The sequence below is a fragment of the Talpa occidentalis genome, unplaced genomic scaffold (genome assembly GCF_014898055.3).
Source record: "Talpa occidentalis isolate TD23 unplaced genomic scaffold, MPIMG_talOcc4v2.1 talOcc4.7, whole genome shotgun sequence".
Lineage (NCBI taxonomy): Eukaryota > Metazoa > Chordata > Mammalia > Eulipotyphla > Talpidae > Talpa > Talpa occidentalis.
In genome coordinates this window covers 3,946,023-3,963,254 of record NW_023605083.1, presented here as the reverse complement: position 1 = coordinate 3,963,254, position 17,232 = coordinate 3,946,023, and the positions used below count along the sequence as shown (strand labels likewise).

Genomic DNA, 17,232 nt, shown 5'->3' with positions numbered 1-17,232 from the left:
TGTAATGACAGTAATTAGCAGCACCCCAGCCAGAAAAGACTCCCTCCCTGGAGGCCCACCTGGCTCAGCCAAGTTAGAACTCTCCAGGCAATGAAATGTCAGCTTTGCATGAAGCCATAGGTCTGCCTGCTAGGTCTGGACTGGAGAAGTCCAGGTGACCTTTTGGGGTCCGCGTTCTCCTGGGTGCCAGAGGTCAGCGAGGGTGCACTGCCTCGAGTAGTGGGTGGAGCGGTGAGGCGGGAGAGCAGGATCCTGCGTCTTAGTTTTTGTCCTCGCCTAGGCCCCTGTTTTGGTCAGCTAGATGTGGCCAGCAGAGGGCGGGCTCTGGAGTCTGGGCCTGAGGCCCACTTGGAAGTGCTGCCCCAAAAGCCACCCTCTGGTGCAGCAGCCTCCAGTCTGACCCCTGCCGTGCATCAGCAAGGGACACTAGGCTGCGACTCTCTGGAGCGGAGCAGTGGAGTGGAGACTGTTAGCTAATCTTTTGTTCTCTGAATGTTTTATTTTTAGGTCCATCAGACATTTACAAGAAGCTTCAGCAACCGACGGAAAAGGCAAGTCCCTCTGTTCCTTCTCCGAATCCCCAGGGCTCTCCTGGGAGCTAGAAGAGGCTTAGGACTGGGAGACCTGGGGATTGCAGCCAGCGGGGGGTGCAGAGGCAGGTGTTAAGTGTTGGGGAGACTACTTGTCTTTGGGGGCTTGGTTGGTGGTGGCGGCTATGGCTGACTCACGGCAGTCCCACTCGTGAGCCTGGTTTTCTCCTTTGCAAACTGAGTCAGGAGGAGAAACCCATGTCTTGGAAGGCCAGATAGCACCTCTCCATGCGACAGGAGCTGTTACGTATGGATCGGGGCAGACTGTGCGTCAGGCACCCTTCCTGCTGATTTAACACGCTTCCAAAATAGATGTGTCGGGATTCATTTAAAGCGAGACTAGCCCACAGAGCACCTTTCAGGTCCTGAGTTTTCAGTGGCGGTGCCATGGTGCCCTTTCTGCTTCTTGATTTTTCCAGCTGTGCCTCCCAGGTTAGAAAAGAAACCGCCCGCAGATGCTTTGTGAGTTTCTAGGCCTGTTGGAATACTGTCCTCACCCACAGGTTGCTGTGGCCCCATGGGTATTTCGGGACTCAGGTGGGGAGCAGTGCGCTCTTGGGGGTTGGCGCTGCCTCCAAGCCCCTGAAGTCACCTACCCTGCAGGTAGTCAGCTCTTGAGGGCCACTCTTTCTCAGGTACCTGCTAATAAAGTAACGTGGATTCATTTTAGAACATTTGGAAGATGGGTGATAGGTCTGGTTCTCATTTCACACTTGCTCCAGAGCTAATACCACACTGTAGTCTTCAGGAATTAAACCTGACTTCTAGGCTCCGTGCCAGTGTCAGGCAAGGCCCCCATGTTCTTACTTAAAAAGAGCACTGTTCTGGGAGGCCCCTTTGGCCCACAATGATTACCCTGAGATGCCTGCCATGGGCCGAGGCTGCTGGCACTGCTGATTCCGGGCATGCCAGGCCCCGGCCTCCGAAGCAGTGGCAGCAGGCCCTGCCTGCTCTTGTTTCCTTTCAGGGCCTGGGGATCAGCTCCTTCTTGTTTTTTCTTTTCCTTCAAAGGCACCGACTCCCCTTCTCCCTTCAGAATGTCCTCTGCCATGAATTCTTCCCAGTGAGTGAGGTTTAGGTGGGAAGTGGTTTGCAGGGAACTTTCGCTTACAGGCTCCATAGCGTCCTCGTGCCAGGGAGCTCTAGCGCCGCCCCCCTTTGTGGGCCGGGTTCCGGACATTATACACAGAAACAGAATTGTAACGAGGTGCCCTGCCACAAACAGGAAAAGCCGAAGGAGAAAATAAGACCCGCCCTCAGGGAATAATTTTTATTGGGGGTTATTCTCATCTTTCCCCCTCCCCCTCCTGGGCATGTTACGTAAGAAGCTGGTTTTATTATTTTTGTAACTTTATTATTTTTATTATTTTTGTAGCTTAATAGTTTGGTCTTATTTTCATACACCGACATGAGATGTTTTGCTGATAATTTTTTATCTTCACGCGCTTCCACATGTCTGGATTTGTTTTCTGTTTGACTGAAAATGTTTACAATCCCCAAGAGCAGTGTTTCCAGCTGTTACCTTTCATCTGTTTTTCTTGTTGACCTTCTCCTTCCTCCTGTGGACCCCTCCAGGCCCTCCTCACCTTCTGCTGCCTCTCTTCCCCTCGCCTTCAGAGGATCGGGGTGACCAGGGTAACTGTCTCTGACTACTTTGGGAGAGACTGACCACTGAGAGACTGGCTGAGGATCCTAGGAAAGTATCCGACCAGGGATGTAGTTCCGCAGGGAAAGCCCAAGATGGGGTCTGAAGCCCCCAGCGTCTGGAGCATAGACACTCCAGCAGGGCTGCAGCCGTCCAGCCCCGGCCCGGCCCCACCAGGCAGGTCCTCGTTCTCCCACCAGGCGGCAGCATGGGGCCATCTGCCGAGAGCAGCGGCGAACTCAGGAGGTCCCCCACGTGCAGGGCACTGCTTCGCCACTCTGGGGGTGACACTTGTAGGAGAGCACACATTTCTCCTCAGCAAATACAGACCCTTTGGAAGGGGGACACATTCAATGAATGGGGACGTCGTCTTGAGTTGTGTTCTTCACTGAATTGATTTTGAATGAGGTTTTGTTTTTTTTTTTGTTTTGTTTTGTTTTTTTTTTGTGGGAACCTCGCCGTTGGCCAGAGATGGAACTGGCGCTGCAGAGGCTGCGGGCGCAACCCAGCGCTCAACCGCTGTGCCACCAGGGGAGGCCCGAATGAGGATGTTTTTGAGCGAATCCACAAATGCCTGTTTCACCCCAAAGAGGAGCTTGATTACACTGATGACGTCAGTCAGGGCAGCCACGTTCCCCAGCTGAAGTCCCTCAGCAGAGAGCTCTCAGGAATGGCACCCTCTGAGAGCCAGCCTCAGTGTGGCTGTGCGTGGCCTGGCCCAGCCCATCTTGTCTGGAAAGCGGGGCTGAGCTTGCCACTGAGCGCTGGTTCCAGCCTCCTGCGGTCGGTCCTCAGTGCTGCTCAGCTCACACCCCACTCCCACTCCGAGATCCAGCCCCTCCTCGGGGCATGAGCAGCAGCCTCTTTTGGATGCAGAAGTGCTTTGCTGACACTCTGCTTCCTGCTCTAGGGTGATTGTTCCCCTGACTCATTGCGTGACCTTGACAGTGATGTGGGTTCAGGAATCTGTTTCCGTGGAGTCCGGGCTGGCAGCAGTGGGCGGGGGTGTCTGTGGCTCTCCTGCCTTGGGGATTGCAGATGGAGTCCAGGTGGTGGCTTCTTCCTGACTGAACCTGAGGGCTTAAGCCTCATTTTTTCCTTTTGCCACAGACATGGCTTCCCAGGTCCTCTGTCACTGCTGCGCATGTCCTGGAGGAGGAAGCTTGGCTGAGTCTCTTGGAGGCGCCAGCTCTTGTTCCACCTGCGGGGTTCGTGGCTGCTGCCGCCATGGTGCCCTCCCCTTGGCGGGCAGGCTTGGGGTTCTACACTGTTTCATTAACCATCACTGTCCTGGTCGCCTTTTCCCCCGTGTGTTTCTGAGGAGATATCAGAGGAAGTGTCCCGCAGGACCGTAGCTTTTCCATGAGCTTCAAAAGCACTTAAACGGCAACGTGCTGGCCATGGGCCGCGAGGAAGGGCTTCTTCATCCTGAGCCATGCGTGTCCTGAGTACAGCAGAGGCCTGGAGGTGTTTGTGGGCACAGCCCTCCTAGGCGGCTTCCCTGACTAGACCCCACGTGTTCCCCTGGTGGCAGGATCATCAATGGTGTAGACGCAGAGGTGGCCAAATAGCCAGTGCCGAGCAGGCCTGGGGCTCAGGTAGCGTCACTGCCTTTTGCCTTCTTCTGGGGAACCCCTTCCATGGTCCAGGGAGCCCCCCAAGCCCCGCGTGGTCCAGGGAGCGGCCGTCTTAACTCCAGGGAAAGCTTTTGGGGAAGAAAAGCAAAGGGAGGCTGGGGTTCCCCAGCTGGCCTGCTGGCCCTGCTGCTCGCTGCCCAAAGCTGGAGCAGTGCTCCCACCGGGGGCCAGGTCCTCCTACTCTGCAGGCTGACTCAATGGCACATGCAAGGCCACACTGCTTGCAGGAGACCCCAGGGTCTTGGCGGCCCCCAGGCTACCACTGTCCAGCGTCACCACCACCATGCAGTCCTGTGGAGGTGGCGGGCCCTGTGTCACATTCAGCATTGGGTTGGTGCTGTGCCACTCAGCAGCCGCCCTCCAGCCAGGTGGTGTTCTTTTACCCACGAAGAAACTCAGGCTCAGAGAGGTTAGGCCGCTTCCGTGGGGCCCCACAGCCAGGAAGCAGCAGAGGTGGATGTACAGATGCGCAGACCCTGCAGTGTTACCTATTCCTGTTCTCCCTTCATAAGCAGGCGTCCCGCTCTGGCCCTCCTGCCTCCCTGGGCCTGGGACGCCTCATGGGGTGCAAGCCGGGCCTGCAGCAGCAGCCTAGTCAGTGAGCGTCTTGCGTGTGACTGAGTCTTGCTGCTCGAGGCCGTGTTTCTTAGCAGCGCTGGTCAGTCCATGTCCCGGGCGGCAGAGCCTTGCTGACATTTCCTGGTGGGTGCCAGATGTGTGGGTGCTGCCCTCTCCCCTCAGGGCGTCTTGCTGTCAGCATAAGGTGTGGCTCGGCGCCTGACAGCAGGGAGCTGCTGCCTGTGCCCTTTGCTCCCCACGGCCTTTCACACATGTTCCTTGTCCAGCCAGGGCCTGCCACGCCTTGACCCCTCTGTTTTCTCAGTCGCCTCCTCCCTCTACCCCTCCAGCTCCTTGCCTGTGTCTCCAGGCAGACCCCAGGGGGGCAGCAGACTGGCTGCTGGCCACTGCCAGGTCAGCTCTCTGCTGGGACGCTGCCCGCTCTGGGCCATCCTCACCTCACCCTGCCCCTCGGTGGGTGGGGAGCCTTCCTTGGGCCTGACCTTGGCGGCCCTGCTTGTCGTGGCCTGGCATCCTGACATCTCTGGGGGGCTGCTGATTCTTGGTGGAGCTGAGGCTGCAGTTCCATCCGTCAGAATTAATTACTGCAAAAAAATTCAAAAGAGGCTTTGGGAGTGTTTCTGTTATTTAGATGGTGTAAGGGGTGGTGCTGTTTTCTCAGTTTCTCACAGCAAGGAGAACTGAGGCTTGGTCTAGAACCATGTAGTTGTTTGGGGGCCCACAGGCCACATGTGCAGGCTCCGTGGGGCGAGAGCAACTTGGGCAGTGCTGGGGTGAACACACCTGGGAACACGGGTGGGTGGCCAGGCCCTCCCACAGGCAAGGCTTCAAGTCAGTGGGACTCATTTACCCGGCACTTCTCAGATTTCATGTCTCTGCTTGTGGAAGCCCCTCCCACTCGCCAGACAGGGCAGTCACCTGGCGTTCAAGGAGTCCAGTGCCGCTGTGTCTGGACCGGCCAGAGGTCGAGTGGCAGCGCTGCTGTACCCCGCTGTGGCCTGGCCCAGACCCTGGGGAGGGGGAGCAGGGTGCCAGAGAGGGCACAGGAAGGCCTTTGGTCCCCTGCCCCTCGAATTCAGCTTCTTCAGTGTTGTGTGTGTATAAGAGTGAGTGCATTGGTGCTCCCCCTCTTGAGTTTGGGAAGTAGAATTTTCCAGAAGGAGCCCCCATCCCTCCTCTCCTGGATGCCTTTGGTTTCTCAGAGCTGGTTCGTGCAGATGCTGTAGTTGCTAATCACCTTGAAGGTGAACCTAGGATTCCAGGGATTTCTTGTGGAATTCTAAGCTTGATTGCCCCCTACTAATCTGCAGCCAGAGGAGGGAGGGAGAGGAAATTTGAACCTTCACCACCCACAGTCCCATTCTTAAACAGAGACTGTAATTGAATGCTTTTAAGCAAAATTAATTTGCCTCCTGCTGGAAGGTTTATGATGAATGAAAGGATTGCTAATGGGGAGGGAGCCTGCTGCCCTCTGTGGGCATCAATATTTCATGGCCAGAGGCAGCAGCAGGAAGTTAGCTGCCCAGGCTCCCTGACCTTGAGCAGCTGAGAAGATAGGACCCAGCCAGGCAGGTCTTATTTAAAGGGCTTGTTACCAGTCCTTAGTGAAAACCCAAGTGAAGTTTGCAGGATGCATCGTGGGTTCGTTGAATTCACAACCGTAGCCTGTGGGAGACTCCCTCAGATGGGGTTCAGGACCCGACCTGAGACTGATCCTAGTTGGGGGTGCAGCTCCCTCTGCACCACTGGCAGAGGTGGGGTGTATCGGGTGGCTAGGGGCTGGGCGTGTGTCTCCTGACCTCTGGTGTTAGTAGCTCCAGCAGAACCAGTTTAAAGCTGCCCACCCAGAGTGGAGTGTCCCCCACTTTGCCGGTGCCAGCCAAGTTCCCCACATACTCCCCTACCTTCCTGGCGATGGGGGAGGCCCTGCCAAGCAGCTGCATTTCCAGAAACCCCTGGGCAATACTCATCCACTTTATTTAAACAATTTTTTTTTTTTAAAGAGGCACATATTTTATTTATTTATTTGTTTGTTTGTTTACACATGCACTGGGTACAGTCAGAAGTGCGGGAGGGTGAGAGAATTCACCAGAGCCAGAGCGGGGAGCAGAGCAGGCAGAAGGACTGAAGGACACTGCTGAGGGGAGCAACGGGAGGCAGGAGAGGTCTGCGCGCCATGTGGGACCCTCCTCCGGTGACCGGGGAGCAGCCGGGGGATCGAACCGGCGCCGCAGATGCTGCGGGCAGCTTCGCAACCCAGCGCTCAACCGCTGCGCCACCGGGGAGGCCCTACTCATCCACTTTAGATTTGCCCCCTTGACCCGGAGTGTGGCTTGTATAAAACTGAGAAGTTAATGAACCTTTTATTTTCTTCTTTCTTCTCCCTAGCTGCTATTAACCTAGCAAAGCTGAAACTCTTCAGACATTATTACGTCTTGGTGAGTAAAAACTATCCCAATTCTGTAAATAAACTCAGAGGAGCAGAGCAAGTGAGCTTCCAGAGAACTGGTGAAGGCCCGGAGCTGTGTGGATTTCGTGTCATAAAACTCAATTGTCTCCTTAGATGTGGGAGATTAAATATCTGAATTCATTCTTTTTAAATTTTAGTTTTAAACAGAGCTGTAAATACACATGCTGGATGTTTTTGAAAATTCAGGGAGGGCAAAAGCCCCCTCTGGTCCTGACTGGGTCCGCCTCCCTCTCCCCGCCCCCACCATCACCTGAGGTAATGGCCACTGAGCATCACCAGCTCTTGCCCTGGAGTCTGCTCTGGCCGTGTGCCACGCGGGTCACTGTTGCTTAGACTTGCTCTTTTAATTCTTTACAAAAATGGAATCACACCTCAAACAGGGCTAGAATGGATGGAACAGGCCGCGAAAGCGCAGTACCGGGGGGCAGGACCGGTGGGAGTCGGGGGTCTGGATTTCTGGGACTCTGGAAGGCCTGGGCCTTCCAGAGTTCGCCTCTGGACTCCCAAGAGAGTTTCTGAGTCATCCACTGTCTGTGGCTTTGGCCATCACCTTGCGCGCTTGGTGTGCAGGTTCTGCTCCCGAGCCTGGCCACCCTGGGCAGGCGTGGGCACGGAGAGCAGCGCCTGCTGTGGTGGGCGGGCCGGGGTGCTCAGTTTGTGGGTCCTTTCTCCCCAACTACTGATAGCATCTGCTGAAAAGACCCTAAGTCCGTATTTTCCCCAGGTAGGATAAGAACATGATGCTTGGGGTTGAAGTCAGTGTGTGTGTGAGTAGGTGGGGGGCGGAGTCACTCAGCAGTGCCAGCGGCCACGCCAAGTGTTCTGTTCTCCCGTGGGGGCAGCTCCTGCCAGCAGCTCAGTCACATAGACAGTGAAGGGCCCCTTTGGGTGTAGCCGGGCATGGGGTACGTGGCTCCCTGCCGTGTTAGCGAGTTGGCACTGAGGAGCTGGTTTTCTTCAGGCAATTCTGCTTTGTGGTTTATCTGAGAAAACAAATTGCTGGAGGACGGCGGTTTCTGTCTCCCCCAGATCGTGTGCTACATATACTTCACCAGGATCATCGCATTTCTGCTCAAGCTGGCCGTCCCGTTCCAGTGGAAGTGGCTCTACCAGGTGCGGCCGGCGGCCCTGGGTGGCGCGGGTTGTGGCTGAAGGTCTTTCCAGATTTATCCAGACTTATCTGGCTGTGGCCACTGAGACCTTCGGTCGCTCTGGTCTACAGTAAACTTAGCTGGCTGGGAGAGCTGCTAGATTTCATACGAAATCTAAAGAGTAGTTGCATTATTGATTTGAGTTTTCAATTTTAGAAGTGGCGAGGGGGCGGTTTCCTGCTGTCACTCAGTCTAGATGGGGACACGGTCTTTTCCTCCGGTTGTGGGGCTCGGGCGCTGCTGCAGCCGGGAACTCCCTTCTTTACCGCTATCGCCGATGGGGCCGTCTCCCGGGACTCTGCCTTTTTCTTGTTGTTCTCACCTGGTGCTTTAGGCACTGTGGGGAACTGTGGGGCTGTCACAAGCTCTTAAAAGATACTGAGGAAGACTGGTTGAAGCAGGGCCCCAGAGCGCTCTGCAGCAGAATGCTCCACTGAGGCCTGAGCTGACCTTCTAAGGGACGCGCCCCCTTGCAGGGTCTCTGGTATTTCAGTGAGCGAGTGGCCGATGGATGGATGCAGGGGGGCTTGTTTGTTTAGTCCTGCTGCTTTCTGGAGAACCGTGTTGCTAATCCCTTCGTTTGGGGTGATCTTTAAATCCACAGCTCCTGGACGAGATGGCTACGCTGGTGTTCTTTGTCCTAACGGGGTATAAGTTCCGCCCAGCTTCAGATAACCCCTACCTCCAGCTCTCTCAGGAAGATGACGACTTGGAAATGGAGTCTGTGTAAGAATCCCCCTCGCATCTCCCCTGCCCCTTTACCAGTGTGAAGCGGCTCCTTTTCTCCAGAGGTGGTAGAAAGAGGGCTTTCAAAAGAGGGCTCGCGGCTTCTGGGGCCACCACCCCAGGCTGTGCTGTTCCTATGGCACCTTCAAATACTCCAGAGTCCACCTCAGCCCAGGCATGCTGAGCCCTCGCCTATGCCTTCTAGAAGGCCACGAGCTCTGTCTTCCATGTTGGAGGGTGTTTCCTGAGGAGGGCGCAGCGTCTAACCCCACCACAGAACCAAGCACCCCCACACCTCAGTCTGCGCCCCTCCAGGTCTCGTCTGCTGGCCACACCTGAGCACCAGCTCGCTGTTGGGAGCTGGATGGTTCTCTTCCACCTCCTCCTGTCTTTTCTCACCAACCTTATCTGACACTAGACTGTGGGAAGCAAGCCTGGCCAGCTACCCACTCTCCCTGGGGCCGCGGGCCGGGTGATGGACTCCTCCCACCTGCATACGGCCAGGCTCAGGACTAATGCAGACTTTATCTTCCCCTTTTAGTTCTTTCAGCCTCTCCTTGGGCCCAGGCCACAGAGGCTTACCCACCTCGATGCTAAAATGCTAACTGCAGCAAGTTACACAGCAGCAGGCGCTGTTTGAACGCACGTATGCGTTGGGCCCCGTGTGCTGTGGACTATTTCTGCCATCAGGAAAAGTGGGGGCAGGGAACACGTGCTTTTTGCCTTCTGTGCTGCTGCCCCCTCCTGCCTCTCATATCATCCCGCCACTCCTCGTCTTTCAGTACGGGCTGCAAAGCTGCTCCAGCCCCAGCCAGCTTCACACACACACCACCCTCCCCACCCCACCCCCCACCCCCGTGCATCCCTTTGTCCCCAGGGACTTCAAACTCAGTCACAGGACTGGGGACCTAAGAGCCCCACTCAGTTTTGTCTCTGTCCTGTGCCAGTCCTGTCGTTAGGCCCAGGGAGAGTCTCTGGGTGTGTCGATGCCCCTGAGTGACCAATGGCAGGTACAGCATGTGGCGTGTGGGTGCGGCAGATGGGTCCTGGCAGTGTCGAGCTGGTGGCTTGAACTGACTTGACTGGTCAGGAATGCCTGCCAGCCCACGGGGATGTGTGGGACTGCGCTGCACCTGGAGCCTCAGGGTGGCGCTGGCCCGGGGGTGTGCGCCTGCGGAGCGACTTTTTAGAGCGGTTGTCAGTTTACCACACAGACAGAGGCGGAGAGATGCCCCAGGTCCCCTGTCCCTCGCATGTGGAGCCTCCCCTGCTACGAGCACCCCCAGATGGCACATCTTGCCACAGCCAATGAGGCCACATTGACTTGTCAGCACCCAGAGTCACACCTCACCCTGGGGTGGCTCCTGGTGCCGGACATAGCATGGGTGGACGGATGTGCAATGACGCACACCCCACACCCTGGGGTCCTCGGAGCTCTTTCTGCCTCGACGTCCCTGTGGGGCACCTGCTGGGGAGCACCCCGTCTTCGGTTGGCATCACCTGCTCTGGTGCCACCTAGTTCCTTAAGATAGAGAGACTCTTGGGCTCCATCCTGAGAGACCGGGGCTCACATTGGCAAAGCGCCCCTGTGCCGGCTCCTCGTGCTCCATGTCCTGGCCACATTTCAGGGGCAGACTCCCCACACCTTGGCACCAGGCACCCACAGAGAAAAAGCTCTGCTGGGAGAGACCCATGGTGGGAGCTCAGCCCCCGCTCCCGCTGACAGTGCACAGCTCGGCGCAGCCTCTGGTAGTGAGAGAGTCTCTGGACGGGCCCAGAAGTTTCCTCCAAACCATTCTGTGCCCTGACTCAGGACTGACCCACTGTGGCTGGTTGTTGTAAATGTCCGCCGCTGATTAGCTTCCTTTCCAGACCGGCGACCGTAACACGCATGCTGTCCTCTTGCTCAAACTGACGTACGTGTGTGCAGCGTGGAAGTTAGTGGAGGACACGACAGACGAACGTTGATTGTGACAGCAGCTGCTGCTAAGGATGACGGAGCACTTGGTGAGACTGTCCTGACAGTTCTGGAAGCGGGGACGTCTTACTGTACAGAAGCAGGGAGAGGGCGAGTGGCCTGGCCAGCGTTCCGCGGCTGGCGAGGATGGGTCAGGTTCTGCGCCCAGGCTCGTCTGGTTCCAGAGCCAGCCCCTGCCCCTTCCTGAGCTCTGCTGTGGGGACGGCAACCTTTTCTCTAAGCCTGAAGTTTTCCTTGTGTTTCCCTATGCAGAGTGACGACGTCAGGGGTGATGGAGAATATGAAGAAAGTCAAGAAGGTGACCAACGGCTCGGTGGAGCCGCAGGGCGGCTGGGAAGGCACCGCGTGACGGGCGGCTCCGAGGACGGCACTGTCCAGGCCGACACTTAACTTATTAATAGTCCTACTGGTGATGGAGCGCGGGTGGCACTTCCCGACAGTGACACCACCGGGCACATGGCTGGGAGTGAAGTGCCACGGAAACCTAATTTTTCACTCTCTCTTATGGAAACTGGATCTGTGGCTGGTTAGAGGCAGCTAGAATTCTCCTTCAGCTGTGGATGGCAGGGAGGAAGCAGGAGGATAAAAGGAAGACTTTAATTTATATTTCTTTTTTATTTCCATTGGGAGCTCTAAGGTGTCTGCGGTGACCCCAGGTGTGCGGCCGCGGAGACAGGGACTGGTGGGTGTCTGAAGCAGTCTCAGTGCAGGGTGCGCTTGCGGGGGGGCAGGTGTTGAGGGGGGTGAGGGGACTCACCAGGAAGGGACACGAGGGCATGAAATTCAGTTCATTTAGGAAAAAAGTCACAGCCCAATGGCAGCATGCAAGGCGCCCTCGAGGTTCTCAGCCCTGCCTGTTGCCCCAGACCTCTGGCCCTGGCCCTGGACTGACTAGGACATGGCGACTCTGGGGGCCCGGTGGCCTTGCTGTGCTCTGCGCCTGTGATATCCCCTTGAGGCCAGTCCCTGGCACACAGCACGGCCCAGCTGGAGGGAAGTGGGCACTAGGTCGCGGCAGGCTGTGTGGCCTGCTGGATGTCCAGAAACACACGTGGATGCTCAGAAGGCATTCTGGCCCCCCGGCTAACTGGAGAGGCCCGTATCTTGTTTCCTGGTCTCCTCCGGGCCTATCTGCTTTGATATTCATAATAGGGGGCAGCAGAAGGAGTGTTCCTTGAAGAGCAGCTGGGGCAGGAGAGGTTCAAGGAGTTGTGCTTGTTGAAAGGCCTGTCGCCAGGTGGCCTTTCTAAAGAGAGGAAGGAGGCCAACCTTGCCCCGGGCTCCGGGAGTGTGGCTGTGATGGGGCGGTGTGCTCTTGGGTTGGGGTCAGGGAGGTGTTGCGGAGCCCCAGAGACCTCTTTCCTGGTCTGGCCCAAGCCCGGGGAGTCGCCTGAGGTGGTCCGTCTTGCCGCTCTTGGCAGGTCATTGGAGTTAATGGGGCAAGCGCAGCAGGGCCCTTGTGACCAGGGTGGGCGAGGGCCGGCTGGGCTGTCCCGCTATGGTTTTGGTGCCTGGGCCTGAGACAGGAGCCTGAGTGTGGCTGAGTCGGGACTTCCAGTGCCAGGTGAGGGGCTTGACCCCCGGCGCCCGCCTGGGCTTGTCAGCGAGCTGCACCTGCAGGGACGGGGCCTCCTGGGCGGTGGCAGTGGTGGTGTCTGGTGGTGGTTTCTTCCCTCTGGCTTGGAAGGGTCAGTCGGAAACCACAGGGTTAGTCGGAAACCACAGGAAACCCTCAATAGCCTCGTTTGGGAACCTGAAGTGTCTCCCCTGAAAGCAGTTCTCCCTCTCCATTGCCATCTCGCTTGTCACCCCCCTGTGAGGAAGTGGCATGCTCGAGCCCTCACCAGGCTTCTGCTGCCCAGGCCGGCTCTGAGCAGCGGTGCCAGAGTCAGCTGGCACTGGGGTCAACTGGCACCCGGGAGGTGTTGCTGCTCACCGCCCTGCAGACCTTGGAGGAAGGGTCGCTTTGCCGTCCCCTTTGCGGGAGCAGGAAATGCACCCTAAGTATTTCAAGTTGTGAGACAGGAGAAGGAAGTTGCAGGGGGGATGAGACTGTTTTTAGGACTCTGTTTTCCTGCACACAAACCCCACCCCAGCACCGCAGAACTCCTCACGCTGAGGCCAGGCCACTGCCACGCTTCCCCCCTCCAGGGCTGCCCCACTGCACCCCACCAGCAGGTGTTCCTGGCAGGCCACAGAGGGCTGGGCAAGAGCAGGGGCATGATGAAGCCGCCCTCTGGAAAGGGTCTCCACGGAGCTGTCCTCATTTTAACTGCTGGGAGCGGAGGAGTGGAGGAGGCAGGTGGGGCGGCCGCACCCTACCCGAGCTTTGCAGGTGGCATGGGAGGCAGTCCTTCTCTGGGGGCCGATTCTCCGTACCCTGCCCCCCAGCTCCTCTGGGCTCAGTCACCCAATGCCCAACGGCTGGTGACTGAGCTTGGGCAGGCCTGAGCCTTCGGGAGCAGGGATTAGAGCTAAAAGCCAGGCTGTCCTAACGAGGCCGTCTGGCGGGGGCTGCAGTCTGGCCGATGATGGAGAAACGTTAAGCCCCAGCCCAAGACTGAGAAAGCAAGTGCCATTTGGGCTTTTAAAAATCCTCGAAGCTCTCCAGCCCGTTCTGTCTGTGTCTCCACTTTCTGCACCACCTCCTTGCTATGGCCAGCCCGTCGCTGTGCTGGTGAATGACCATGTCTTGTTGGGGTCCATGGCCAAGTGGCCCCAGAGCTAACAAGCCCCTGGGTGCGATGCATCACCCCAGCCCAGGACTCCCTGAATGCGGCCTCCAGAGCTGGGGCTGAGGGTGGGGTGCTGGCCTCCAGTGGCCGGCAGTGGTTATAGCTGCGCTCCGGCTCCCCCTTAGGTGCCCCTTCCTGCTGGTTCAGGTGCCTTTGCTTTCTCCGAGGAGCCCACCATGTGTGTGTTTTGCTAGAAAATGACTTCTGGGACAAGAACAGCTGTTGATCTTTTCATCCTGGCTCTTCCAAACAGTGGCCAAAGACTCCGTCGGCCCACTTCTAGGTCCCTCGGTGCTGCCCAGTGTTCAGAGTGGGAGCTGTGTCCCGCTGAGTGTGACCCCTTCTGGGAGAGAGACGCTGCTAGTGTGAAAGCTGCTTTCTCAGGCCAGCGCCTGAGTTTCTTCCAAGAAACCACTTTAGAGTAAACTTCCCAGGCCTCCCCCAAGCCGTGTCCAGCGGCCCAGGCTGCTCGGCCTCATCCTGAGCTCACTTCCGGTGCCTGTGGGGCGAGCTGTCCGCTCCCACATTCTGATCTGTCCACAGCCTGCCCTCCCCCGCGGCCCACACCCGTGATCTCACGGGGCCGCATCTGGGGGGCAGCGCGAGGCTGTGGTGCACTGCAGCTCTTGCTCCAGCCGCCCGGAGCGTGTGTGCCAAGCTGAGGAGAATCTGCCCCAGTGCACAGTCGGGTGCTGGCGCTTGTTGCTCTGGCGGTGAGTGGCTTCCTCCCGGCGCTGCGTGAGGGCAGTGGTAGTGAGGCGCCTACGCTAAGGCTCTGGTTCTCACGGACCAGGAAGAGTGTAAAGAAGCTGGTTTAATCACCACCTCCCCCAGCCTGTGGCATTTCCTTCTGAGACTCTTAGGCCCTTAGACAGTCTGATGACTGCCAGGCTGCACGCCCAGGACAGCCCTGCCTCCAGGCAGCTGATACCCCAGGAGGCAGATCCCGGCCCTCCACACCCCCACGCGCCACCCTGCCTTCTGACCTACCCGGATCTTTGGACAAATTCAGGATCTGCTGAGTGTGGGATGTCCGGGGCCCTGCTTTTTTTCCCCCTTTGTGGGCCAGTAAATTCATGGCTTCTGCACTAAAGAAGTTCATTTGATTCCTCTTGGTATGTCAAAAGGTAGTTATCTGGAATATTCTAAATGGTCTAGAAGATCTGCTCTTAATCCAGTTTCCCTAGCGTGATTTTGGCAGGAAGTGTCTAGAGAGACGACCCTGTATTTTGGCAGGAAGTATCTAGAGGACCCTCCCTTGGTTTCTGCTGGGCACAGGAGTGATCCCATGACTCACTGCGGGCCCGCACGGCCCCAGAGGCCGGGGAAGAAGGCTCTCTGCGGGCATGGAGATGAGCAGGTGGGGGTGAGCAGTGGGTCTGGAGTCTGACGGCTGGAAGGCTGGGGACAGAGGCGCCTGCACCAAGTCTGAGGTCACGTGAAACGGGAGCAGCCCCCTCCCGGGACGGTAGCTAGCGTGCAGGCAGGTTTGGGCCGCCAAGTCAGGCGGGCAGAGAGCCAGCCCTCTTCCCGCTCAAGATGCTTTTACGAAAGGCTCCCCAAATCCTGTCCTCAGAATGGGTTTCTTGGCGCCTTAAGCAGCTTTTGCAGATCAGAAATGGGATTTGACCTCAAAAGGACTCAGGCACATTTGATCCAGAAATAAGTTTCCTTTGGGGACGAGGGTGCAGGTCTGTAAATACTTGCTTTCCAAGTGAGGTGGGTGCAGAGAGAGTTGTCAGGATTTGTCTCAACACTCACGGAGAGTGTCCTGTACCCTCGTTGCCAGTGGGGTCCGCGCAGGGTGATACGGGGGTAGGGGACGCTCTTCTGCGGCGCAAACTGTAAAATAAAGACTGTCCGGAAGCCTGTGCGTGTGGTCCTGGGCCGGGCCCGTGCCGGGTCTCCTGCTTGCCGTCGTCTTTTCCTTGTGGTTTTTGGTCATTCAATTAGTGAACTGCCTCCCACTTGCTCCCACGCCTTCTAGAGCGGCTCCCACACCACAGCAGATGCGAGGCAGTTGCTGAGACTCAAACAGGGACTCCAGCCCCCGAGGCTGCACCTTTCCAAGGCCGTTCACCCGTGTTCCCCTCCGAGGGAGCGCCTCTGAGTCGGCTCCCGGCGGCGCTGCCCTCCAGGGAGATGGCAGCCGAGCCAGCACCGGCCACGCGGCGATGGGCTGTGTGCCCCGCCCAGCTGGGTTGGGGGGGACCCCCGGTGCACCTGAGGAGTAGACTCCAGGCCCCTGTGGAGGCCACGTGGCCCAGGCCTGGTCTTTCAGGCGTGGCTTTGTTACACTTTGAGATGGAGCCTTTTTTTTTTTTTTTAAAGATTTATTTATTTATTCAAGATTGATTGATTGATTTATGCAAGCACTGGGAACAGTCAGAAGCGCGGGAGGGTGAGAGAACTCACCAGAGCCAGAGCGGGGAGCAGAGCAGGCAGAAGGACCGAAGTACACTGCTGAGGGGAGCAGCGGGCGGCAGGAGAGGTCTGCGCGCCATGGGGGACCCTCCTCCGGTGGCCGGGGAGCAGCCGGGGATCGAACCGGCGCTGCAGAGGCTGCGGGCAGCTTCGCAACCCAGCGCTCAACCGCTGCGCCACTGGGGAGGCCCGAGATGGAGCTTTTTCAGGGTGCAGTTTGGTGAGTTCCCATGAAGCCCTTCAGGCTGCCCTGGTGCCCTTCCCAGGCCACGCAGGCCCTGCCCTCTCGTCCACATCGCCAGCTGTTGCCTGGTCGGAGCTCCGCAGAGCCTCCCACACAGGCCCCTCTGCGCCTGGCTTCCCCCACGTGGCACTGCTGCTGGTGTCCATCCCAGGAAGCCTTGGCTTGACAGCCTCAAAAATTAGGGCCCAAGATGATTGCAAACCCTCCCCCAGTCCCGTTACCCAGCTAGTGACTGCCAGGGCGGAGCCACCAGTTGCCTGACCACGCCTTGCGGGGTGACGAGAACGAAGCTGAGGGCGGCAGCTGAGAAAGGACCTTGGGCCACCGCCCAAAGCAGCAGCTCTTGAGTGTGCCGCCTCAGAGGGCCCCGGAGGCCCCCGGTGTCTGGGGACGAGCAGTCACTGCTGACAAGCTCCTGGGGCTGCTGCTGCTGGGGCAGGGCCACGTCACATGACATCACTCGCTCCCGCTCGCCCTTCAGCTCAGGGCTCCCAGACCCGCAGCCAGCGGTCACCAGGACTGTGGGCCCCGCTGAGTTCACCCCTTGATCAACAGGCTCCCCCTCCCCTAACAGTCTAGAGCTTTCCCAGGTAGAAACAGGTGTCAGCTGGTCGCACTGAGCTTCAGCGCCCACGGGGCTGGCCTGAGAGGTGGTCAGTCGGGCCTCTGGATCTGACCGCAGCCCCATCCTGTTTCTCTGTCCTAAAGAAGCAGCAGTGCGGGGGAAGCTGGAGCTTGACCCACCCAAATACACCTGCTGAAAACAGCCCACCACCTCCGGTGCCAGGTGCCGCCCTCCAGGAAGCTGTGGGTCTGCAGGTTGGTTCCACGCTCTCTCAGGCAAGGTGCAGCCCCAACCCCCTTGCAGGCACTGTGGGGCCTTCCAGAGAATTCCTCTATCCCCCCTGTGCTGACACAGCAGTTTGGAAACTCAAATTTGGGGGTCGGGGGACCTGCTTAAGAGCTGTTCCTTGCTCCCCATTTGCAAGGGAATGCTGACCTCCATAAAAATGAACCACCTGGGGCCTCCCTGGTTGTGCAGGGGTTAAAGTC

The 17,232-nt window shown here is 57.9% G+C and overlaps 1 protein-coding gene across 1 annotated transcript in view; it reads left to right on the top strand.

Annotated features, from left to right (window-relative positions):
• Positions 1-15,616, top strand: part of GPR107 (G protein-coupled receptor 107) — a 51,765-nt gene extending 36,149 nt beyond the window's left edge. The window contains exons 14-18 of the mRNA XM_037495435.2: positions 508-551; positions 6,840-6,889; positions 7,951-8,034; positions 8,677-8,798; positions 11,029-15,616. Of these exons, the coding sequence (XP_037351332.1) occupies positions 508-551; positions 6,840-6,889; positions 7,951-8,034; positions 8,677-8,798; positions 11,029-11,125 (397 nt within the window). The 3' untranslated portion in view covers positions 11,126-15,616. The remainder of the gene's footprint in view (positions 1-507; positions 552-6,839; positions 6,890-7,950; positions 8,035-8,676; positions 8,799-11,028) is intronic.
• The last annotated feature ends 1,616 nt before the right edge of the window (positions 15,617-17,232 follow it).